Raw genomic sequence first — 20972 nt, 5'->3', positions numbered from 1 at the left:
GACGAATTTCAAAAAACCGACCTGACTAAATTTAGATATTGTTACATATTATCAGAATCCGAAGAAATTTCGAAGATCAGATCATAAACGGCGGAGGAGATAGATTTTGAAAATGGCCGACTTCACAAGTTTGGAGTGACCTTGACGTTGATGTTGACCTTCAATCGGGTCAAAGGTCATACATACCTCATCGACATCTACCCACATACCAAATATCAAGAAAATCGGAAGAAAAAAATGGGAATGTACGTACGTACGGACGGACGGACATCGAGACTGGTTTTATTAGATCATCTCTAACGAGATGACCTAAAAAGTGTGTGATTGACGCTCAATCAGAATTGACGAGTACATATTTAGGACAACAGGATACAACAAGTCATATTATTGTTCGTTAAAATATTTTACTTAATGATGAAGGGGATAATGGATGTTTAAAAAATTGATCTATCATCGTGGTTATTTCTTAAAGCAATGAAATCAAAATGTAGTGGTTTTTTTTTTTCTTAACACCAAAGTTCATCATCAAACTGTCCAAATCAAAATGTCGAGGCATTGACAGAAACCTTCATGGGGATGGCTCTCGAAGAAAGAAGCTTCAGCGTCATTTGGTTCTGGTAGATCCACGTGGACATCGTGCTCAGTTTTTGCTTCCACTTTCACAAATAAATCTGGAAAAAGTAACTTTTATTAAATGCAGGCAGTCTTGAATTACATTCAGAGCTGGTTCCATACTCATAAAATGGCTAAATAAATATTGCATTAAAATCGTTGATTTGACGTCTTCCATGAAGAGAGAAAATAAAACATTTCCCCACGGGAATAACATCGTGTCAAAACGTTACGATATCAAAGCATTACGTTATGCAGAAACTTCCTCAATGTTATGAGATGCTTCCTACGTGACCACATCTCCAGTGGGAAGTTCACCACCACCAAACATCACAACCAACAAAACAGAGAAGCCAATAAAAATGTAAAGAACCCAAAATAGAGGTTTTCTCCCCAACCTGCATCGATTGGCAAATTACATACAATTGCAATCTATGTGACTAGTTTTTTTTTTTCTTCGAAAGTCAACCCTCATGGAAAACTAAATGACAGGTTGTGGCACGTTAACGGATTGACAAATGCAGAGATTGGAATGAATAGGCCAAAGCCAAGACCTGACCGTATTATAAGGAGAGTGGAAAGGATCAAAAGAGTCAGCAAATGGATAAAAGCTCAGGCATGGGTTTGAAAAAAAATCATGTGTTGATGAGCAGTTGCATTGAAGGACTGGATGGGCAAAGCACCTTCGAGGCTTAGAAATATGCACACACGTCTTTGAGCTATCAAGCTTGAGTTAAAATTCTCATCCCAAGAATAAACTGCCATTCTGGTTTTTCGCATGCAGTGAATGCATCAATGTGTGCACCGTCACTCAGATGAATATTAAACTGAGTGTCCCGTCTGCTCACATTAGTTAGTTGACATTTAGAATCCCACGTTGACTTTCACGAAGACTGGGCATGTAAATCCTGGCACATGGAACAATTTTTTGTAAAATCCTGCTACAACCTGCATCAACAGCAGAGCCGGACTTCCAACAATGCTGCAAACCAAGAGCCAAGTATTTCACAAGAAACAAAAGGTTTCAGGACCTGGGTTCCTTCACAAGCAGCATTCCATCTAAGCTATCACTGACGATTCGCAATAAGTGATGAAACCAGTCCAGCAGCCGATGTGAGCTTGTAACGTTGGGGTTCTCATACTTTTTCTACTTCAAAATGCCGGCAGCTGTGGAAGAACCTGGAGAGACCTGAAATAGCAAAGGCCTTATCTTGTGTAGCTTTTCTTGGTTGTTTTATTCAGTCTTCTTTGACTTGGAGGGCCAAGTGTAGACAAACTATCTCGTCCTAGTCACAGCTGGGGATGATTGATGAGGCAAAAGTCGCCGATTGATCGTTTCCTCTGATTACAGGTGGGAGATGTCATTGGGCTTTTAACAGCTCAGACTCCCAACCAGGCGACATGAGACCGAGCTGGAGAATACTATCTCCTGAAAATAATCATCTCCCAAGACACCAAGTGGAGGTGAATGCACACGCGTGAATAAGTCACCACGATGCTACGGTTTTACGAATTTCAACGTGTTGCCATTTCAGTGTGCGCAGTTGACCAAACAAGGGAAATTTTATTCTGATGGAGGACAGAACCATGGCTCGAAATACACAGCAACTTATTTCAAAGTTCAGATTCCGATTCAGACTTGGTTACTCGAGCATGAACTTTCTTTGATGCTCCCAACAATGGATGGAGGCATTCGATGTCGGCGCTGTCTCTCCAGACACATATCGAGCTATCAATCCAGTCTGGCACTCCACCTTCGTCTCCTCTCTGCATATGGCATCCAAAGCCACCTCCACCCGTGACTTACTGACTACCTCTACTCTCGTAGCAAACACACGCCTCTCAATGGAATCCGTTCATCTCTCCCTGTAAATGCTGGATTGCCCCGAGGAAGTGAGCTGGGCCCAGTCCTATTCTTCATCAACAATCTCTCTGAGTCTGGAAAATCCTCTTTATCTCTTAATGCCTTTGCTGATGACTTCACCTTCCACCATTGTTGTTGTTGTTGTTTCATATGCGGTCGATGGCTGCATCATTTTCTGGAAGTGTGGTTTTGCCGCTGATGCGATGCGATGCGCCTGCAGTGCCTCTGTTACCAGTAAGCTGGCACTCATTTTACCAATCTCGGAAGGATGACAGCCCAAGTCAACCCACCTGATGTTATTTCAACGGCCAGACAGAGGCTCAAACTCAAGACCCCAAGACCATAAGCCAGCCACTTTAACCATTATGCCAACAGCAGGCTTATCCTCTGCCGTAGCATCTCTCTTTTTTCACAGAGACAGGCAGCAGCCTCTTCCCTCTCTTCAGACCTTTATAGAATCAAAAGCTGGTCAAACACTTGGAATAAGTCTTTCAATCCTGACAAATCTCACTCTCACGCCATCTCTCTTCGAAAGGACCATCTGGCAAACCATCCCATCTCCTTTCTTAACAATCCTCATGAAGAAGTTCAGACTTAAACGTTTGCGTTTCACTATCAGCCATGACCTTTCTTTGAGAAACCACATTTCTGAGTTGGCCTTCAAAGCCAGAGTGAGCATCCTCCTTTGGGTGTAACTCAAACCTTTGGGTGTCACCATCAGTTCTGATCTTTCTCGGGGAAACTGGATTTCTGATTTGGGATCCAAGGCCAGTTGCCCTTCAAAGCCAGAATGGGCATCCTCCATTTCCAATATCCTTCCTGAGAACACCTCAACTGTTATACACCAAGAAGAACTTCATCGGCAGCATGATGGAGAACTGCTCTACCCCCTGGACTGTCTCTCCTGCCTCTAATGTTGTTCAGCTTTACAATGTGGAAACCAAGGCCTCAAGATAATTGGAATCTCCCATGATGAAGCTGATTCGATAGGCCTATCATGTTCACATTACAGACAGGTTGCTGGGGTCTCTTACTTATCCCGTCTCCTTTGTCCCCCACCCCCACACCCCCAGGTTTCTGCAGGAAACACGTCCATCAGCAAACCCCTTCTGGTGAAACTCCCTAAATCCAGTATCACTGGTCATCTCCACTTTTTCATTCCTCTGTTTTTACAGCCTGTGGAAACAACTTCCACATTTTCTTAAATCTCATTCTTTCTCAGTCTTCAAGACAGCTGTTCAGCACCATCTCAGCCTGGCGTTGGCTTTACGGTTAAGGTGGTGGCTTGGGATTCTAGGGTCCTGAGTACGAGCCCCATTGGCTGCTGAATTAACACCAGGGGGTTGACTCAGCCAGTCATCCTTCCAAGGTCGGCAAAATGAGCACCAATGTACTGGTAAGGGGGGCCCCCTTTCCCCCTTTCCCCCTTTCCATCAGCGGCATAGCCGTGCCCCTAACCAATGCTGCAACCAGCAGCCAAAAAGGCTGTACATGATGGGAACACCATCTCAGATCATCCTCCATCCAACCATGATCTTTTCCACCTCAAATGACCCCATTCCAAAGCACTTCCTTTTGCCAGGCAATTGTAATTGCTGTTGTTTCCCCCCTTTCCATTTTATTCTCTTCAGTTCTGCTGTAGGTCTTCCACAAGCCTCTATGACACATATATATATATATATATATATATATATATATATATATATATATATATATATATACATACATATATATATATATATATATATATATATATATATATATATATATATATATATATATATATATATATATATATATATATATATACATATATATATATATATATATATATATATATATATATATATATATATATATATATATAAAAGAATTAGGCATGAAACAAATACAGATCCACTCAGAAGTGATATGTGTCAAATAACTCACCATTCATCTTTGCACTTTGCTCCTCTTCCAGACCAAAGGAGTTCACATCCTCCATTTTTATCTGCAGAATCTCAGAAGATCCTTCCAGCTCCTCAACCTTCATTTCACACCCGGGCACGGTCGGCTGTTCCAATTTTGGCTGCACACGACAGGAATCCTTCCAACAGCCAACTTGAGTGTACATGGTAGGTGTACCTTTGGAGAGGCAGTAAACACATCACTCTTCCTGATGTTTGCTACAACCCAAGCACCTAGATCCAACACAGCTCGGTTGTGCATTGATGTCAGGGCTGTTTTTGATGACATAGTGTGACAGAAGACATGCTGGCAGTTGTACCACTGACTGGATATGCACGTGGTGAAGATATATATCAGGCTTGTACGCATTCCTTACAAGAGATCGGTGCCCTCTGCAAAAACTTGTGTCAATTGGTGGGCTGCGATCGGAGATCGCTGATGGTTTGTAGGGTGAAAGAAGGTATGTGTAGCCTTATTAACTAATTGGTAGCATTTGAAAATATTCGCCAAATGGTAGCACTTGAAATTCTCCCTCACAATGAAAAAAATAGCCCCGTGGGACTGATATTTCTCCAACAGCTTGGGTGAAAATGAAAGATTAGGGGGAAGAGGCCATGCCCCCCCCCACCTCCCTGAAATGGTATGGTCATGGGGAGCACAAATTAAGTTAACAGCATGGTCCTTCTGTTTCATGCAGAGTTTGGTCTGGCAGTCGATTTCTGAGAAGATTTCATAATAAATTACCTGAATTTGAGGCGAAATCACTCTTTTCAGCCTCCTAATGGGGGCGGACTTGGATGGCGAGCACAACCACACGAGACCTTTCTGTTCTGATGTATCTAGCAGTCGGTTTCAAAGAAGATTTTAAAATAAATTACCTGAATTTGAGGCAAAATACCCCTTTTCAGTTTCTTATCGGGGCAGATCAATATGGGGAGCACAACCTCATGAGACCTAACTGCTATGACGTATCATACCAAATTTGGTCCATAATTGGTCATGTAGTTTGTGAGGAAAATATGTTTTAGTGAATATGAGGGATTAGGAGAGGAATCTTTTCGAGGGGAGATACGACCATGGGGAGAACAACTTATGGTTAGGGCATGGTCATGATGCCGCATGACCAGTTTGGTCTGGATCCGGTTGTCCATTTCTGATAATATTTTTAATGAAATCCCAATATTTGTGGCACCCCCACTTTGATGCCCTTTAAATCCAGATGGAGAGCACAACTCCATGAGACCTTCCTGTCCTGATGCATTGTATCAAATTTGGTCTGTATTGCTCATGTAGTTGTGGAGAAGATGTTTTAGTGAAAATGATGGATTCAGGAAGGGGCCTGTCGCCCCCTTTCTGGAGGAAATATGGCCATGAGTAGCACACCCTAAGGTTAGGGCATGGTCCCGATGCCTCGAGGTGAGTTTGGTCTGGATCTGTCTGGCAGTTTCTGAGAAGAAGATTTTTGAATAAAATACCAATATTTGGGGCAAAATGCCTCTTTCACCCCCTTTATATGGGGCGCATCCGGATGGGGAGCACAACCCCATTCGACATTGATGTCTTGATGCAGCATTCCAAATTTTGACCTTATTGGTCGGCTAGATTGAGAGGAGATGTTTTAGTCAAATGTTAATGGATGGGCGTATGTACGTACACATGTACAGACCTACGGACGAACACCGGGACCGATTCTTCAAGCTTATTTCAGAAAAAGAACCGAAAAAGGTTGGGGGTTTTTTTTTCTTTCCAAAAAGCGGGACACCACAGACACCAACATGAAACACTTGATAAATAAAAAAATAAATGATTGAAAATTGATAATGTTTAAATCATTGAAAATGAAATATTTCAAAGTTGAAAAATAATTGAAAACTGAAAAACAAATACTTACCGGTTTGTGGTGTAATGTCAGAAAAAAAAACACAAGAAGAAGAGCAATCTGAGATTACAGACCCTCACCAGGACTTCTTTTGAGTGTTGTATTTTCATATGTTTTTGGGTAAATGCAATATGGCTGCCGAACCAGGTAACCTATGATATCATGTGTGAACCTTTTGTTCCTCATGGACAGGCGGTCATACGTGTAAAGTTTCACCTCCATTTGTTCAGGCATTTCAGAGATTTTTGAAGGTTTTTAATTTTTTTTTTAAAACAATATGGCTGCCGAATCACATGACCGATGATGTCATGATTTATTTTTTTTCTGTGGACCATTTTATTCCAAGATGACCCTCAAAAATTTTCATACTGAACAGATATGGCGCTCTACATATACAATTATGACATTATAACAAGGGCACCTATGATATCATTTAAAAAAAAAAAATCACACTCATTCCCCATGGGGAGTACTTGCTGTGTGCCAAGTTTAAATTTTTTCCTTGATGCGGTTTCAGAGATGACAGAGGTCCAAAGTTTTTCCGTTTTTTCCAATATGGCTGCCACAGCACGTTACCTATGACGTCATAATTATTATTACAACATTCTACATGTGTAGTCGCACCAATGGTGAAAATTGTGTCTCAATCCGACAAGCGGTTGCAGAGAAAAACATGAAAGTTCTGTGCGGACAAACAGACAGACAGACAGACAGACAGACAGATAAACAAACGGACCCAAATGCAATACCCTCTCCTCTGGCGAGTGTAAAAATTGCTACCACTCACCTGCCATGCGCAACAAATATATATATAATATATATATATATATATATATATATATATATATGTATATATATATATGTATATGTATATGTATATGTATATGTATATGTATATATATATATATATATATATATATATGTATATATATATATATATATACATATATATACATATATATATATACATATACATATACATACATATACATATATATGTATATATAAATATAATGGAGCAAGTGCATATATGTATCATCGACTCCAGGGAGAATTCAGGATTTTTTGAAAAGGGGGGTGGGGCAAAAATGAAGGGATGATTATTTTGAAACTGACAATTAGAGATGACTGTCAGACCCGCTCGGAGCTAGTATTTAATGAGCAATTTGATGGCTTTCTCATCAAAAATATACATAGAGAATGTAACTGTTGATATCCAATGGGCCATGAGTGGAGTATTCATGCGGAAGTATTTCGTGAACGATAGCAAGTGAAATGCATCACAAATGCATGAGTTACCTATCTGATATCAAGAGTGGTACACATTGCCAGTTAGGGTTTATATTTTTGTCATGATCCATCAAATTGGATGGAAAAATGGCTCAAATTTTCAATGCAAAACTTGCTCAATCGATGACGTCACAGTAGCAATTACATTTCCAAGATGGCCATCGTGAGTTCACGTGCCCGCTGTAGGAAACGTCAGGCATGTCCATTTTATTCTACTTATATTTCTTTGGGTTTGTGCACGATAAGGCGCTCAAAATTTTTTATTTTCAACTTTCCTCATGCATATCATCGAATGCCTGAACTTCATACATCACTTTTGTAAGTGCTATGGTTATAAATTAGGAGCTTGGAGCGATTTTACGCATTATATGATACGATTTTCCATGATGGACTGTCACGGACTAATTAAAGCATTTAACCAAAATCTGTCTTCAGATTTGAGAATCATATCTCGTGGACTAAATAAATGTCGAAATCTGAAAATTAAAAAAACTAGCGATTCTTATAACTAAGCGTATATGCTTCAAGGAAGCCTGTGATCCCTCCTCCGTATTTTAAACTAGTTTTTAACCCTCAGCCCGAATTGGCTAAGGGGTGTTGTCGTCATATGCGTTGTCCGGGCGGGCGTCCATCCGTCTGTCAACTTTTGGTTTCCGTCAATTTCGAGAACGCCTTGTCTGATTAAATCCTTTTTTGCAGGGTATGTTGGGGTTGAGTAGAGGAAGGTTCCTTTCGAAAATGTGCGCGCTGCGATTTTCACTAGCCGCCACGGTAGCCATCTTGAAGTCTGATTGATTTTCGATATGACGTCCAACATGCTCAAACTGACTGCATCATCGTGATATCACTGCTTCCTTTTAGAATGCCTGGGCTGAGGGGTTACGCCTGCTTTGCAGAGCTATTTTTTGTTTTTGCATTGATGAAGGTGCTGGCTGTGTTGTTCCCCATTACCAATCAGCTTGTTATCACTTGCCAAGCCAGTCATTCCTTATCAACCTTGGAGTGCTTGAGTGCTTTCTGTTTCCTTGGAGTGCTTAAGCCACTTGGCGAACACTCTACAAGCTGCTCGGTAATGGAACACACTCCTGTTTCACCATTCTCTTACCTTTACATTTGCTTCATTTGTTATTTTGCTTAAATATTTGTAATGACTGTTGCTCAACTTCGAGTGGTATTCTTCGGTGTTTGTTCATTTGCAAGCGATGGTGATACAGTCCACAGTGGTGTAATTGACATTTATCACAGTAGTTGTTGGGTTATTTGTTTTTAGAAAGGGACAAATTAACATTCAAGACAATGTTAAGGTGATAAAGTAAACAAGGTGTTCTCCATATTTATACATGAAAACACAAATATAAACATGTGTTCTGTTGTCTCTAAAGCTACCACAAAAGTTTAAAATGTAAGATACCACAAGTATCCTTCAGAGTAACAGTTTCATGACAGCGGGTACACAGGATGATAGGGCCACAGTACGAGTCTCATCCCTCAAAGGAAGTCCATGTTACAATCTCTATAAAAAAATGGTAAGTGCTGTTTGAAATCTGGATGTTTGAACCTGTTTGAACATGCCCCATTTGGTTCAATCCCATACAAATGCCTGACATACATTTTTATGTCCATCCAAGGGACGACAAACATAATGATGAATCTGCCTGCCTATGAAACTGGAGGAGGTTAACCCCCACCCACCTCACCTCTCCCCCCCCCCAAGTCCTCTTCTCATTTAAGCCTCTTTAGCCTCAATGAGCTATAAGAGTGTGAACTAACCCCTCTTCCTCAAGTCCACCTCTCCCTTATATACTTCTATGAGGTCTTATGGTATAAAGCTAGATCTAGGTAAATGGAAACCTAGAGCCCAGGTTAACCCTCCTCCCCCCTCATCCCTGCTTCCCTTCAAGTCCCCCTACCAAATGCAAGCTAACCCCCCCCCCCACTCTTCCCCTCAAGTCCAACCACCAAGCAACTTGAGAATCCCTTCCCCCTTCCACTCAAGTCCCCTGATCAAATGCAAATCGAGAACCACCCCCCCCCCCTTTTTCCCCTTCAAGTCGCCCAGCCAAGCTCAAGTTGAGAACCGCCCCGATCAAGTAGGTCCCTCTCAAATGCAAGTCAAAAACTTGCCTTCCCCTCACCCGTTTCCCTCCTCGCTCCCCCAACCTCCTCCCCTCGTCTCTTGGTATTCCCATCAGTGAAGAGACGGGTGGTGTTTTGAGACACCTGCGGTGTTGCTCCAAGGTGTTCACACACATCTTTTTACAACGCGGCAGTGCTGCGTCGGCGACATGGCAAGGTGAAGTAAATGATGAGGTATTACATACGCAGTTTAGTCACCTGCACTACCCCCACTAGTGTTAATTCATGGGCAAGTAACCGTAGGTGGCACACACTGTCACTCTGTTAAACACAATCAAAAATACATCCCATTCTCCTTTTTAATAATTGGTCGATGGATTAAATTACAAAGTTCAGGCCCCACATGCCTGCGATTCTGCCCCGTGGCACCTCGGTGCCATCCGATAGGGGCGCTGAAAATGTTGTGAAATAAAAAATAAATAATTAAAAAAAATTTAACACGACATTGTATGGTTTCACCTTTTTGTGTGATCTGATTTCATTATATTCTGACCTACTTTGGTCGGATGCGATCTCCCCCTCCAAGCTTTTCCTACCCTTCCTCACTTTTCTGATATATCTCTATCTCTATCTCTATCTCTATCTCTATCTCTATCTCTATCTCTATCTCTATCTCTATCTCTATCTCTATCTCTATCTCTATCTCTCTCTCTCTCTCCGAAGCGACGGGAGGTGTTTGCAAGTATTAAATAATAGAAAATGACTTGGGGGGGGGGGTGGTAGGAAACAGGAATTAAGCAATACACACAAAAAAAGATGCGCCCAACAATAAAATCACCCCCTAACCCCTACCGATACGTGCCCATGAACAAACCAAGTGAACAAATGAGAGATCTTATCCAACTAGTATGTAAAGGCCTTCCTGCATACCACAGAAGACAGACATAGGGTTTGACAAGACAATGAAGAAAGTTGGTTGGGCAAACCCGGAAGTAGAATTCATCCAGGAGTCCTGGAGGAAGTTAAATCCCGAAGCAGGGCAATCGTTCTGGGGCACCAGAAAGGGAGAGGGAGAAAAAGAGGGGAGAGAGAGAGAGCGAGAGAGAGAGAGAAAGAGAGCGATATATATAGAGAGAAAAAACATGGCTTGTCTGCGTGGTGTGACACGATGCCATTGGCAGGAAACCTCTTCCAGATCGCTAGAGACTGCTTCTTTTATTCTTTCGCACATGCGCCATCCATTTCACTATTGCCAGTGATTGGCCTGATGGGCGGGGCTACTCAGCGGTATTGACAACGTAACAAGCTCAAACGGCCACTCCATGGGATGTTTGAGGTAAATCAGGTGCCTTTAACAGAACTCATCTCAACCTCTCGCCAGACTCGCGCTGCAAGGTTGGTGTGCGTGACAAAAGAGAACATATAAACAAGACAAAGGAAAGGACATAAAATGGGTTAACAGAATGGTGGTTTTCAGACAAAAACAGGATGGCACTGAAGACGAACATTTATCTTCACATACACAACGCATATCCATTGCATGAACAGTTTGTGAAGCTTACACTAAACAAATACTAAGGAATACCTAACGTTACACCAAAGAGTTTCACCTACTGGGGCCATTTTTGTCTCTCAATCACCTCACTTTTCCATGAGCAGAGATCATATACGGTATAAACATTTAAAATAAATACAAAGTGTGCAATTAAAGCTCAATCAGAATTGATATTACAAATACAAAAGGTATATTACCTAATGATGAAGGAGAGGGATAATGGATGTTTGAAAAATTGATCTACTATTGTTTTATCTGCAAGCAATCAAATCATAACGTATGGTTTTTTTATCACCAGAGTTCATCATCAAAATGTGCAAATAAAAATGTATAGGCATTGACAGAAACCTTCATTGGGATGGTTCTTGAAGAAAGAAGCTTCAGAGTCATTTGCTTCTGGTTGATCCAGGTGGACATCAATGTCGTGCTCGGTTTTCACTTCCACTTCCACAAACAAATCTGGAAAAAGTAACTTTTATTAAATGCAGGCAGTCTTGTGTCACATGAATAGCTGGTTCCATACTCCTAAAATAGCTAAATAAGTGTTGCATCAAAATCATTTCGAGGATTGATTTGAGGTCTTCATTGAAGAGAGAAAATAAAACATTGCCCACAGGAATAGCATCGTGTCAAAGCATTACAATATCAAAGCACAAACGTTATGTACAAACTGCCTCAATGTTGTTAGATGCTTCCGACCCGACCACATCTCCAGTGGGAATTTCATCACCAACCAAAATCACAACCAACAAAATAGAGAAGGTAAGAGAAATGTGGAGAACCCAAAATAGAGAAGGTTTTCTCTCCAACCAGCATTTATTAGCAAATCACCTACAACTGTGATCCAACACGTGACTCGTTTTTATTAATTTGTCTCAAAAGTCAACCCTCATGAAAAACTAAATTAAAAAAAGAGTATGGCAGGTTAACAGATTGACAAATGCAGAATGAATAGGCCAAAACCAAAACATGTGACCGTATGATAAGGGAAGTGGAAAGGAACAAAAGAGTCATCAAGTGGAGAAAAGCTCAGGAGTGGGTTTGGAAAAATAAAATAAATGTGGAAAAAGTCTGGTTTAATGCAATTTAATTCCAGGTTATAAGGCAACAAAAGGTGAAAATTTTGAAAGGGGGTGTAGACTTTCTATAGGCACTGTGTGTAAATTGTAATGGACTCGGACTCCCAAATGGGCGACATGGGAGCGAGCTGGAGAATAATTACCTCCTGATAATCATCTCCTGAGACACCCGTGGCTCACTGACTACCTCTACTCTCATAGCAAACACACGCCTCTCAATGGAATCCTTTCATCTCTCCCTGTAAATGCTGGATTGCCCCGAGGAAGTGAGCTGGGCCCAGTCCTATTCTTCATCAACAATCTCTCTGAGTCTGGAAAATCCTCTTTATCCCTTAATGTCTTTGCTGATGACTTCAACTTCCGCCATTGTTGTTGTTGTTGTTGTTGTTGTTGTTGTTGTTGTTGTTGTTGTTTCATATGCAGTCTATGGCTGCATCATTTTGTGGAAGTGCGGTTTTGCCACTGATGCGATGCGCCTGCAGTGCCTCTGTTACCAGTAAGCTGGCACTCATTTTACCAATCTCGGAAGGATGACAGCCCAAGTCAACCCACCTGATGTTATTTCAACGGCCCGACAGAGGCTCAAACTCAAGACCCCAAGACCAATAGCCAGCCACTTTAACCATTATGCCAACAGCAGGCTTATCCTCTGCCGTTGCATCCCTCATTCTTCACAGAGACAGGCAGCAGCCTCTTCCCTCTCTTCAGACCTTTATAGAATCACAAGTTGGTCAAACACTTAGAATATATCTTTTCTATTCTGACAAATCTGACAATTCTTGACTCTAAATCTATATCTCTATCTTTCCCTATCTCTCTCTCTTTGTGTGAAAGCACCATTTGGCAACCCTCCCATCTCCTTTCATAACAATGCTAAATGAAGGAGGTCAGTCACTCAAACTTTTGGGTCTCACCATCAGCTATGATCTTTCTTGGGGAAACCAGATTTCTGAGTTGGCTTCCAAAGCCAGAATGGGCATCCTCCGTTTTGCAAAGCTCTTTCTTAGCACACCACATTATCCACAACACAGTCTTCATCAGCAGATTGATGGAGTCCTGCTCTCCCCTCTGGACTGGTGCCCCTGCCTCACATATTGCTCAATTTGACGCTACAGAAACCAAGGCCTCAATATAATTAGAATCCCCTGCATTGAAGCTGATTCTATGGGCTTATCACATTCACAGCACAAACAGGTTGGAAGAGTCTTTCTTATCCTGCCTCCTTTCTATGCTTTGTCCCGCAACCCCCCTCCAGGTTTCTGCATGGAACACGTCCACCAGCATCCCCCTTACAGTGAAACTCCAAAAATCCAAAATCACTGCTCAACTCCACTCTTTATTACCACCTGTGGAAACAACTTCCACATTCTCTTCAATCGCATTCTTCCCTCCAGGTCTTCAAGACAGCTGTTCACTACCATCTCAGATCATCCCCCATCCAACCATGATATTTTCCTCCCGAAATCATTTCGTTCTAAAGCGTTCCCTTTACCAGGTCATTGCTATTTTCTTTTGTTACTTTTCTGTTTTATCCCCATTTCCCCTTCCTCGTCTTCTTATGTTTCATTAAACTTGTGTGCAGCTTGTTTACCCCCACGTATCCTTTTCTCTTCCTCTTCCTCTTCATGTTAACGCTCACATCGACTCTGCTGTGATGATTACCCCTTTTCATTTTGTCCTCTTCCATTCTGTTCTCGGTCTTCCACGAGCCTCTGTCGTGCATACAATTTGTTTTTTTTTTTTTTAAACTCGGCTATTAAACAAATATCCCACCAGAAGTTATGCAGATCACACGACTCACCATTCAGCTGGTCACTTTGCTTCTCTTTCCCACCAAGGGAGTTCACATCCTCTATTTTGATCTGCAGAATCTCAGAAGATCCTTCCAGCTCCTCAACCTTCATTTCACACCCGGGCACAGTCAGCTCTCCTGATTCTGGCTGCACACAATAGGAATCCTTCAAATCCAAAAAGTGGGACACCACTGATACAGACACCAAGACTTCCATACGGGAACCATAATAAAGCCTGCTCCTATAGGATGGGTGAGGCTTATCGCTGTTGTCGGGTTTGTTTATACAATTAGCACCCCTAATATGTAATGGTACCCCAGAGTTTGTTCGAACCCGAGGAGTACCAACCCACCATTTCTATTTTTGTCCCTCGTCCCCTGACACGGTCAAAGACAGGGCACATTAAAATGAGCTTCATGCGAGTGACCGGTCATCTGTCGATTTAATTTTGTGTATGCAATATTAAAAAAAAAAAATAATTGAACATTTAGTTTTCATCTTGCATGTATCTATTACTCACGACATTATCTCAACCCGATTAGATGACGGTGGGAATTGGCTGAATTGTGTTGCCATGGCAACCGTGTCAGTAACTTGGCTTGTGTACCTGATATTAAAAAAATTGTTCAAGATTTAGCTTACAAATTATGGATCCACGCCTCACACCACCCCAAAAAGCGGGGGACCGAGATTATCTGCTCCTTGTTATTTTTTTCCCTTCTTCTTCCTGCAATCCCAATTTCCGAGCTGTATCTCGGAGGCGGCTGGTACTTTGAGAATAAAATTTTGCATCATTTATGAGAATTGAGAGAACTAGTGCGTGTCCGTACGTGCGTGGCCGTACGTGCAAAGCAAATAAAAAAAACTTTCAAACCGCGTGCCAGAAACAACAACCACACAGTCCGTTCCTTTGCTCTCGTAAACGACGACTGAATTGGGGCATTGTGTTTATCCATAAATGCGCATAAGAAATCGAGAAATTATTAGAATACAGTAAGTCATCACTATCCGGAAGTCTGTACGTTGTAACCCGTAATGGGGAACGTGCTCTAACTTGGCCATAACTTGGGAACCACTTGTCCGATTAATTTCAAACCTTTTGAAAGGCAAACAAACAGATTGCTGGAATTATAGACAGATAGAAGATAGATACTGTGGGTGAAAAACGCCAAGCAACGCGTCCTGTCATTGGTAACTAAGGCGCCCTTTCCCCGTCGGCCACGCCTACGCAGCAACGTGTCCTGTCATTAGTTTGGTAACTAAATGGCCATAACTTGGGAACCGCTTGTCCGATTAATATCAAACCTTGAAAAGGCACATACTCAGGTCCCCAGCAATATACCTGGCAAGTTTCAATTACATCGGACCAGTGGTTGTTGAGAAACAGCGGTCACAGACAGACAGACACACAGACATAGACACAGATTGCTGGAATTGTAGAAAGATGCAGAATTAATAAAAAAAATTGACTTTGATCTAATTTTTTAAGGTCATAAGCCAATTATGTACATTTTAACATTTTTCACCAAAACTCGACTATTGCTCTCTCACACTCGATGGGGGTAGTAAGGTGTACTTACACTCAATTTACACCACACCCCTCGATGGGGGTAGTAAGGTGTACTTACACTCAATTTACACCACACCCCTCGATGGGGGTAGTAAGGTGTACTTACACTCAATTTACACCACACCCCTCGATGGGGGTAGTAAGGTGTACTTACACTCAATTTACACCACACCCCTCGATGGGGGTAGTAAGGTGTACTTACACTCAATTTACACCACACCCCTCGATGGGGGTAGTAAGGTGTACTTACACTCAATTTACACCACACCCCTCGATGGGGGTAGTAAGGTGTACTTACACTCAATTTACACCACACCCCTCGATGGGGGTAGTAAGGTGTACTTACACTCAATTTACACCACACCCCTCGATGGGGGTAGTAAGGTGTACTTACACTCAATTTACACCACACCCCTCGATGGGGGTAGTAAGGTGTACTTACACTCAATTTACACCACACCCCTCGATGGGGGTAGTAAGGTGTACTTACACTCAATTTACACCACACCCCTCGATGGGGGTAGTAAGGTGTACTTACACTCAATTTACACCACACCCCTCGATGGGGGTAGTAAGGTGTACTTACACTCAATTTACACCACACCCCTCGATGGGGGTAGTAAGGTGTACTTACACTCAATTTACACCACACCCCTCGATGGGGGTAGTAAGGTGTACTTACACTCAATTTACACCACACCCCTCGATGGGGGTAGTAAGGTGTACTTACACTCAATTTACACCACACCCCTCGATGGGGGTAGTAAGGTGTACTTACACTCAATTTACACCACACCCCTCGATGGGGGTAGTAAGGTGTACTTACACTCAATTTACACCACACCCCTCGATGGGGGTAGTAAGGTGTACTTACACTCAATTTACACCACACCCCTCGATGGGGGTAGTAAGGTGTACTTACACTCAATTTACATCACACCCCTCCGAGTTAAAAGTCAAGGTTAAACGGAGGTATCAAAAACAATATCACATTTTTGTCGTCATCGCTCAATTTCGCTTGATCTCAATTTCCGAAAGATCGCTCGTCCTTCCAATAGGTTCTGCCATCGTAACAGTGTACCTGCGTTCAAGTTGTACACCTGATATTAGATTTCGTATCCTATCTACACCTACGTTTTTTTTTTTCGGATTGTTACCAAATTAACAAAAAAATTTTTTTTTTTCTCAAAACTTGAGGTAATTTCCCTCCGATTTTTCATGATGTTGAGTTTTATGGACAGATTGTACCGTGGAGACACATTTGATTAATTTACACTCCTTCCCCAAGTGTGAATGAAGGTCATTCGCACTTTCGGTGTTCTGGCTGTGCAATTACACTCCCCCCCCCTTCAACCCCTCATAGGTAACAAGGGTCACGTGACGAATTAGGGGCGGGGTGCACCATTGTGTTGCATGGGATCTCCAAATGATTAAAGCCGCCACTGGTCACGTGGTGGTCCAAAAAAAAATATGAACATCGCAGGCAAAGTCGCGTGGTTGCCATTGGTGATCGCTGATATCTAGTAAAGAAACTTGTTATAATCGGTACCGCTAGTTGAGTGCTACTCACGAAGTTGTTTTTAAAAAAAACAGAAATCTCCACAGCATTTCCTCTACTCACAAGTCGCTTTGGAGAATGTTTCTTTCGCTGTTCGTGTCCCGGGAACACGGATCCACGCTCGACTTCTTCTTCTTCTTCTTCTCATTCAAAATTATATATTACATCTTTCAAAATCCCTCTCGATCGTTATCTCATCCCCACGAACGTTTATTAGCGGAGCATTTCTACCAGATGAGAAATATTACTAAAAATCATTCCACACAAAAAAAAAATATCAAACGAGGAAAAAGAAGGTTCGACAAGTCAAGCTTGAAGATACACCCACGCTGGGATTTTTTTTTTCGAGTTCAACACCACAAAAAGGTTGTTGTTGTTTGTTGTTGTTCACGGTTGTTTGACGACCAAATCTTAAGGCTGTGCATAATTCCAGCGATGTGTTGAGTTTCCATCCCAAGCAGCAGCTCGCTCAGCGCTTACCAAGCCAGCCGTTCCTTGCATGAACATTTTCGAATGAAGTGATTCAGCTCCTTGGCGAGCGCTCGACAACAAAACATGCTAAATGAACACGTCCTCCATTTTGAAGTCCGACAAGCCAAGCCAAGCGACAAATGTGGAGAGAGAGAGAGAGAGAGAGAGAGAGAGAGAGAGAGAGAGAGAGAGAGAGAGAGAGAGAGAGAGAGAGAGAGAGAGAGAGAGAGAGAGAGAGAGAGAGAGAGAGAGAGAGAGAGAGAGAGAGAGAGAGAGAGAGAGAGAGAGAGAGATTTTACACAAATTATCTTCACTCGGGTGGGTGAGGAAGAAGAGGAGAGAGAAAGGGAGAGTGTGAGGAAAAGAGAGCGGGAAAGAAGGGAAGTTATTCTCTTGGAGTCATAATGATAATCAGCGCAGCACACAAAAGAAAACCGGAAGCTCAAGATGAGCACGTGACGTCTTCCAGGACTGAATCCTTTTGAAGAGACAAGGTGACAATTGGACAGTTTCGTGGGTTGAAAGATTTTCTTGCCTCTGAAGCACTCAAACTTCCATTGGGATCGGAGATGAAAGGGCACTCATCACCGGGTACCATGCTCCAGGTACACACATAGATAGGAAGGTGCTGGTCAAGCAGTTTCTTGGTGAGGATTACAATCCCAGGAGTGGATCGCCTCTCCATCGCAGGTTATTCCACCGAGTGTGCAGGTTTGGGAGTTGTCCAGGATGCCGGTAATGACTCGCCCGCACTTCGTTAAAGACACCATGGGATGTTTAACATTCACCGACTAATACTAACAGACAGGACACCCAGCTTAACCTACACCCAAGAGATGGTGGACGGAAGTTGACATTTCAGCATGACAGCGACCGGTAGATAAATGTCATTGAGTGGTCCGGTCAGAGCCCAGACCTAACTCCAATCAGAAAATCTGTGGCATGACTTGAAGATTGCTGTCCATCAAAACTCCCCACACAACTTGACTGAACTTGAACAGATTTGTACAGAAAAATGGGCAATACAAATGTTGCCCAATCAAGGTGTGCAAAGTTGGTAGAGACCGATCCCAACACTCACAGCTGTAGCTGTTGTCAAAGGTGCTTCCACCAAGTATTAACTCAGTGGGGGGGGGGGGGGGGCACTTATCCAACCAAGATATTGTCGCGGATTTATAAAAAAAACATTCCAAGATTGAAACGCACACAGCACATAGACTCTAAGAATAGTTATTTCTTTAATGGATGTTAAGAATAGCGCCTTCCCTCTCGGGGTTATTGTTGTAGGCTGGGGGTGGATGGCGATAAACGACCACGAGGGGGAGCAGTTGGGTCGTCTCCACTGAACACCCCAGAATTTAGGTCGTGACTCTCGGACAACTCCGAAAGGTCATGGGTCACTTAAGGACCGTGGTCGCCAATATTTTGACGGTGTAGGGTAGGGTTAATTGCCTAATTTCAATATACCTAAGTACCCACGTCATCTAACTACTGGGGAAAACCACACCCTCGATGGACCTCGTTGAACCGGGTCGCTCTAGCGACCTCGGTCCGGTATAACCGAGCGGAATTACCAAAGTCCGTTGGACCCAATGATAACTTACGGCACCGACGGCCTTACTATTTCTCAAGCCCGCACCGTGCTGGGTCAATGGAAGAAAATACGGGCAACGAACTGGGACATTTAACAAGAGGGTTTATTTATAAGGGAGGGAGACACAGAGCAGACTTAATCACGAATAAAATGCAATGTACAATGAAAAGAAAACACTTAAACAATTCTACCTAACAGACTGGCACCACACACCCAAAATAAATGCACCCCATGGGTCTTTATTCGGCCCCTCAGCCCAGAGGGAAGGCAAGCTGGGGGAACACAGCTTAGCCAGGAACCTTCCTGCCTCGTGCGGTCACACCGGACTCCAACTCACCACGGTGGAACTCGAACCCACTTCCCGAAATCCACGGGCCCACGACCCTGGCTGCTCAGCCACCACCACCACGAGGAGCCACCGCAAAGGACCGCAGAACACGACCGAGACCAAGCCACCACGACAGACCAAAAGCAATAGGCCACGATCACTGCAGTACACTGGTCCTGACAACCACTCTACTCTTTCTCTTCCCCGGCCACTCGCCTCCTGATTGGACGAGGGGTTGTCGGCCGATTAGTGGCCTCCCCTCATTGGTTGGGCCGAACACTCCATCTGGCGAAGGCGGAGTCGGCCCTGAGGAGATGAGCCTCTTGATTGGACAAGGCATCTCGGGGATGTATCGGGGCGTCTCGGAGGCCCGCCCCCGAAGAGGCTCTTTAGTAGTTCCTGGCATTCTGGCCTCCCATTGGCCGGAGCACCTCGGCCTTGCTCGCCCTTCGCCCATTGGCTGGAGGAAATGCTCCATGCCCTTCTCGGAGCGGAGCCTCGATCTGAAGCGATGGAGGCTCCACCCACGCCTTCAGCCAAAAACACGTGAGCAATGGAGTCGATGGTGCGGAGAGGTGGAGGATTGACGTTAAAAAAACTAACTATAAAGAAACTTCGCAGCGCACACATGTAATTCCCATTAGACAGAAGGACGGGACCCTAACTATAAACACATACTTATCAAAATAACTGAACTGCAGGGGCTGCAGTCTGTTTGGGTGCAAATGGCTTCCAGATTCATAACATTATGACCTCTGCCACCGAAGGTGAAGGAGGTTATGTTTTCACCCCTTTCTGTCTGTTTGTGTACAGGAAATCTCAAACAGTTGTGGACGGATTTGGATGACATTTTTTGTGGACACATTGGGTGTGTGACAAGGGAAAATTGATGCAATTTTGGTGAAGATTCGGATCCGGATCCGGATCTGATAATCTTTTAAGTGATTCTTCACCATTAAGAGATAGGGCCAAAACCAATATATAGCACGATATCTCAAAACGTTGTGGATGTATTCTGACAAAACTTGGTGGACATGTTGGGTGTGTCACAAGGACGAATTGATTCGATGTTGGTGAAGATCTGGATCCAGATATGATATAATCTTTAAAGTGATTCTTCACCATTTGAGAGATAGGGCGAAACTGAGAAGTAGCACGATATCTCAAAAAGTTAGACGGATTTGGATGAAACTTGGTGGACATGTTGAGTTTGTCACAAGGACGAATTGATTCGATTTTGGTGAAGATCCGCATCCGGATCTGGATACGAGATTTTTATTTTTTAAAAAGTGATTCTTCACCATTGAGAGGACCAAAAACGATATAGTACTGTATAGTATATTTCAAAAATGTATT

The 20972-nt window shown here is 42.9% G+C and overlaps 1 protein-coding gene across 1 annotated transcript in view; it reads right to left on the bottom strand.

The window, feature by feature from the left end:
- The window catches only part of LOC147009463 (uncharacterized), a 65009-nt gene extending 47171 nt beyond the window's left edge, over positions 1-17838 (bottom strand). The window contains exons 1-3 of the mRNA XM_085861748.1: positions 17704-17838; positions 14104-14242; positions 11572-11682 (exon numbers count right to left, since the gene is read on the bottom strand). Coding sequence (XP_085717874.1) covers positions 11572-11682; positions 14104-14242; positions 17704-17730 — 277 coding nt within the window. The 5' untranslated portion in view covers positions 17731-17838. The remainder of the gene's footprint in view (positions 1-11571; positions 11683-14103; positions 14243-17703) is intronic.
- Between the last annotated feature and the right edge of the window lie 3134 nt (positions 17839-20972).

The sequence above is a fragment of the Eptatretus burgeri genome, chromosome 17 (assembly GCF_056783735.1).
Source record: "Eptatretus burgeri isolate ZD-2024b chromosome 17, Ebu_testis_v1, whole genome shotgun sequence".
NCBI lineage: Eukaryota > Metazoa > Chordata > Myxini > Myxiniformes > Myxinidae > Eptatretus > Eptatretus burgeri.
Note: the sequence above shows the minus strand (reverse complement) of the source record. Positions and strands in the feature narration are given on the sequence as shown.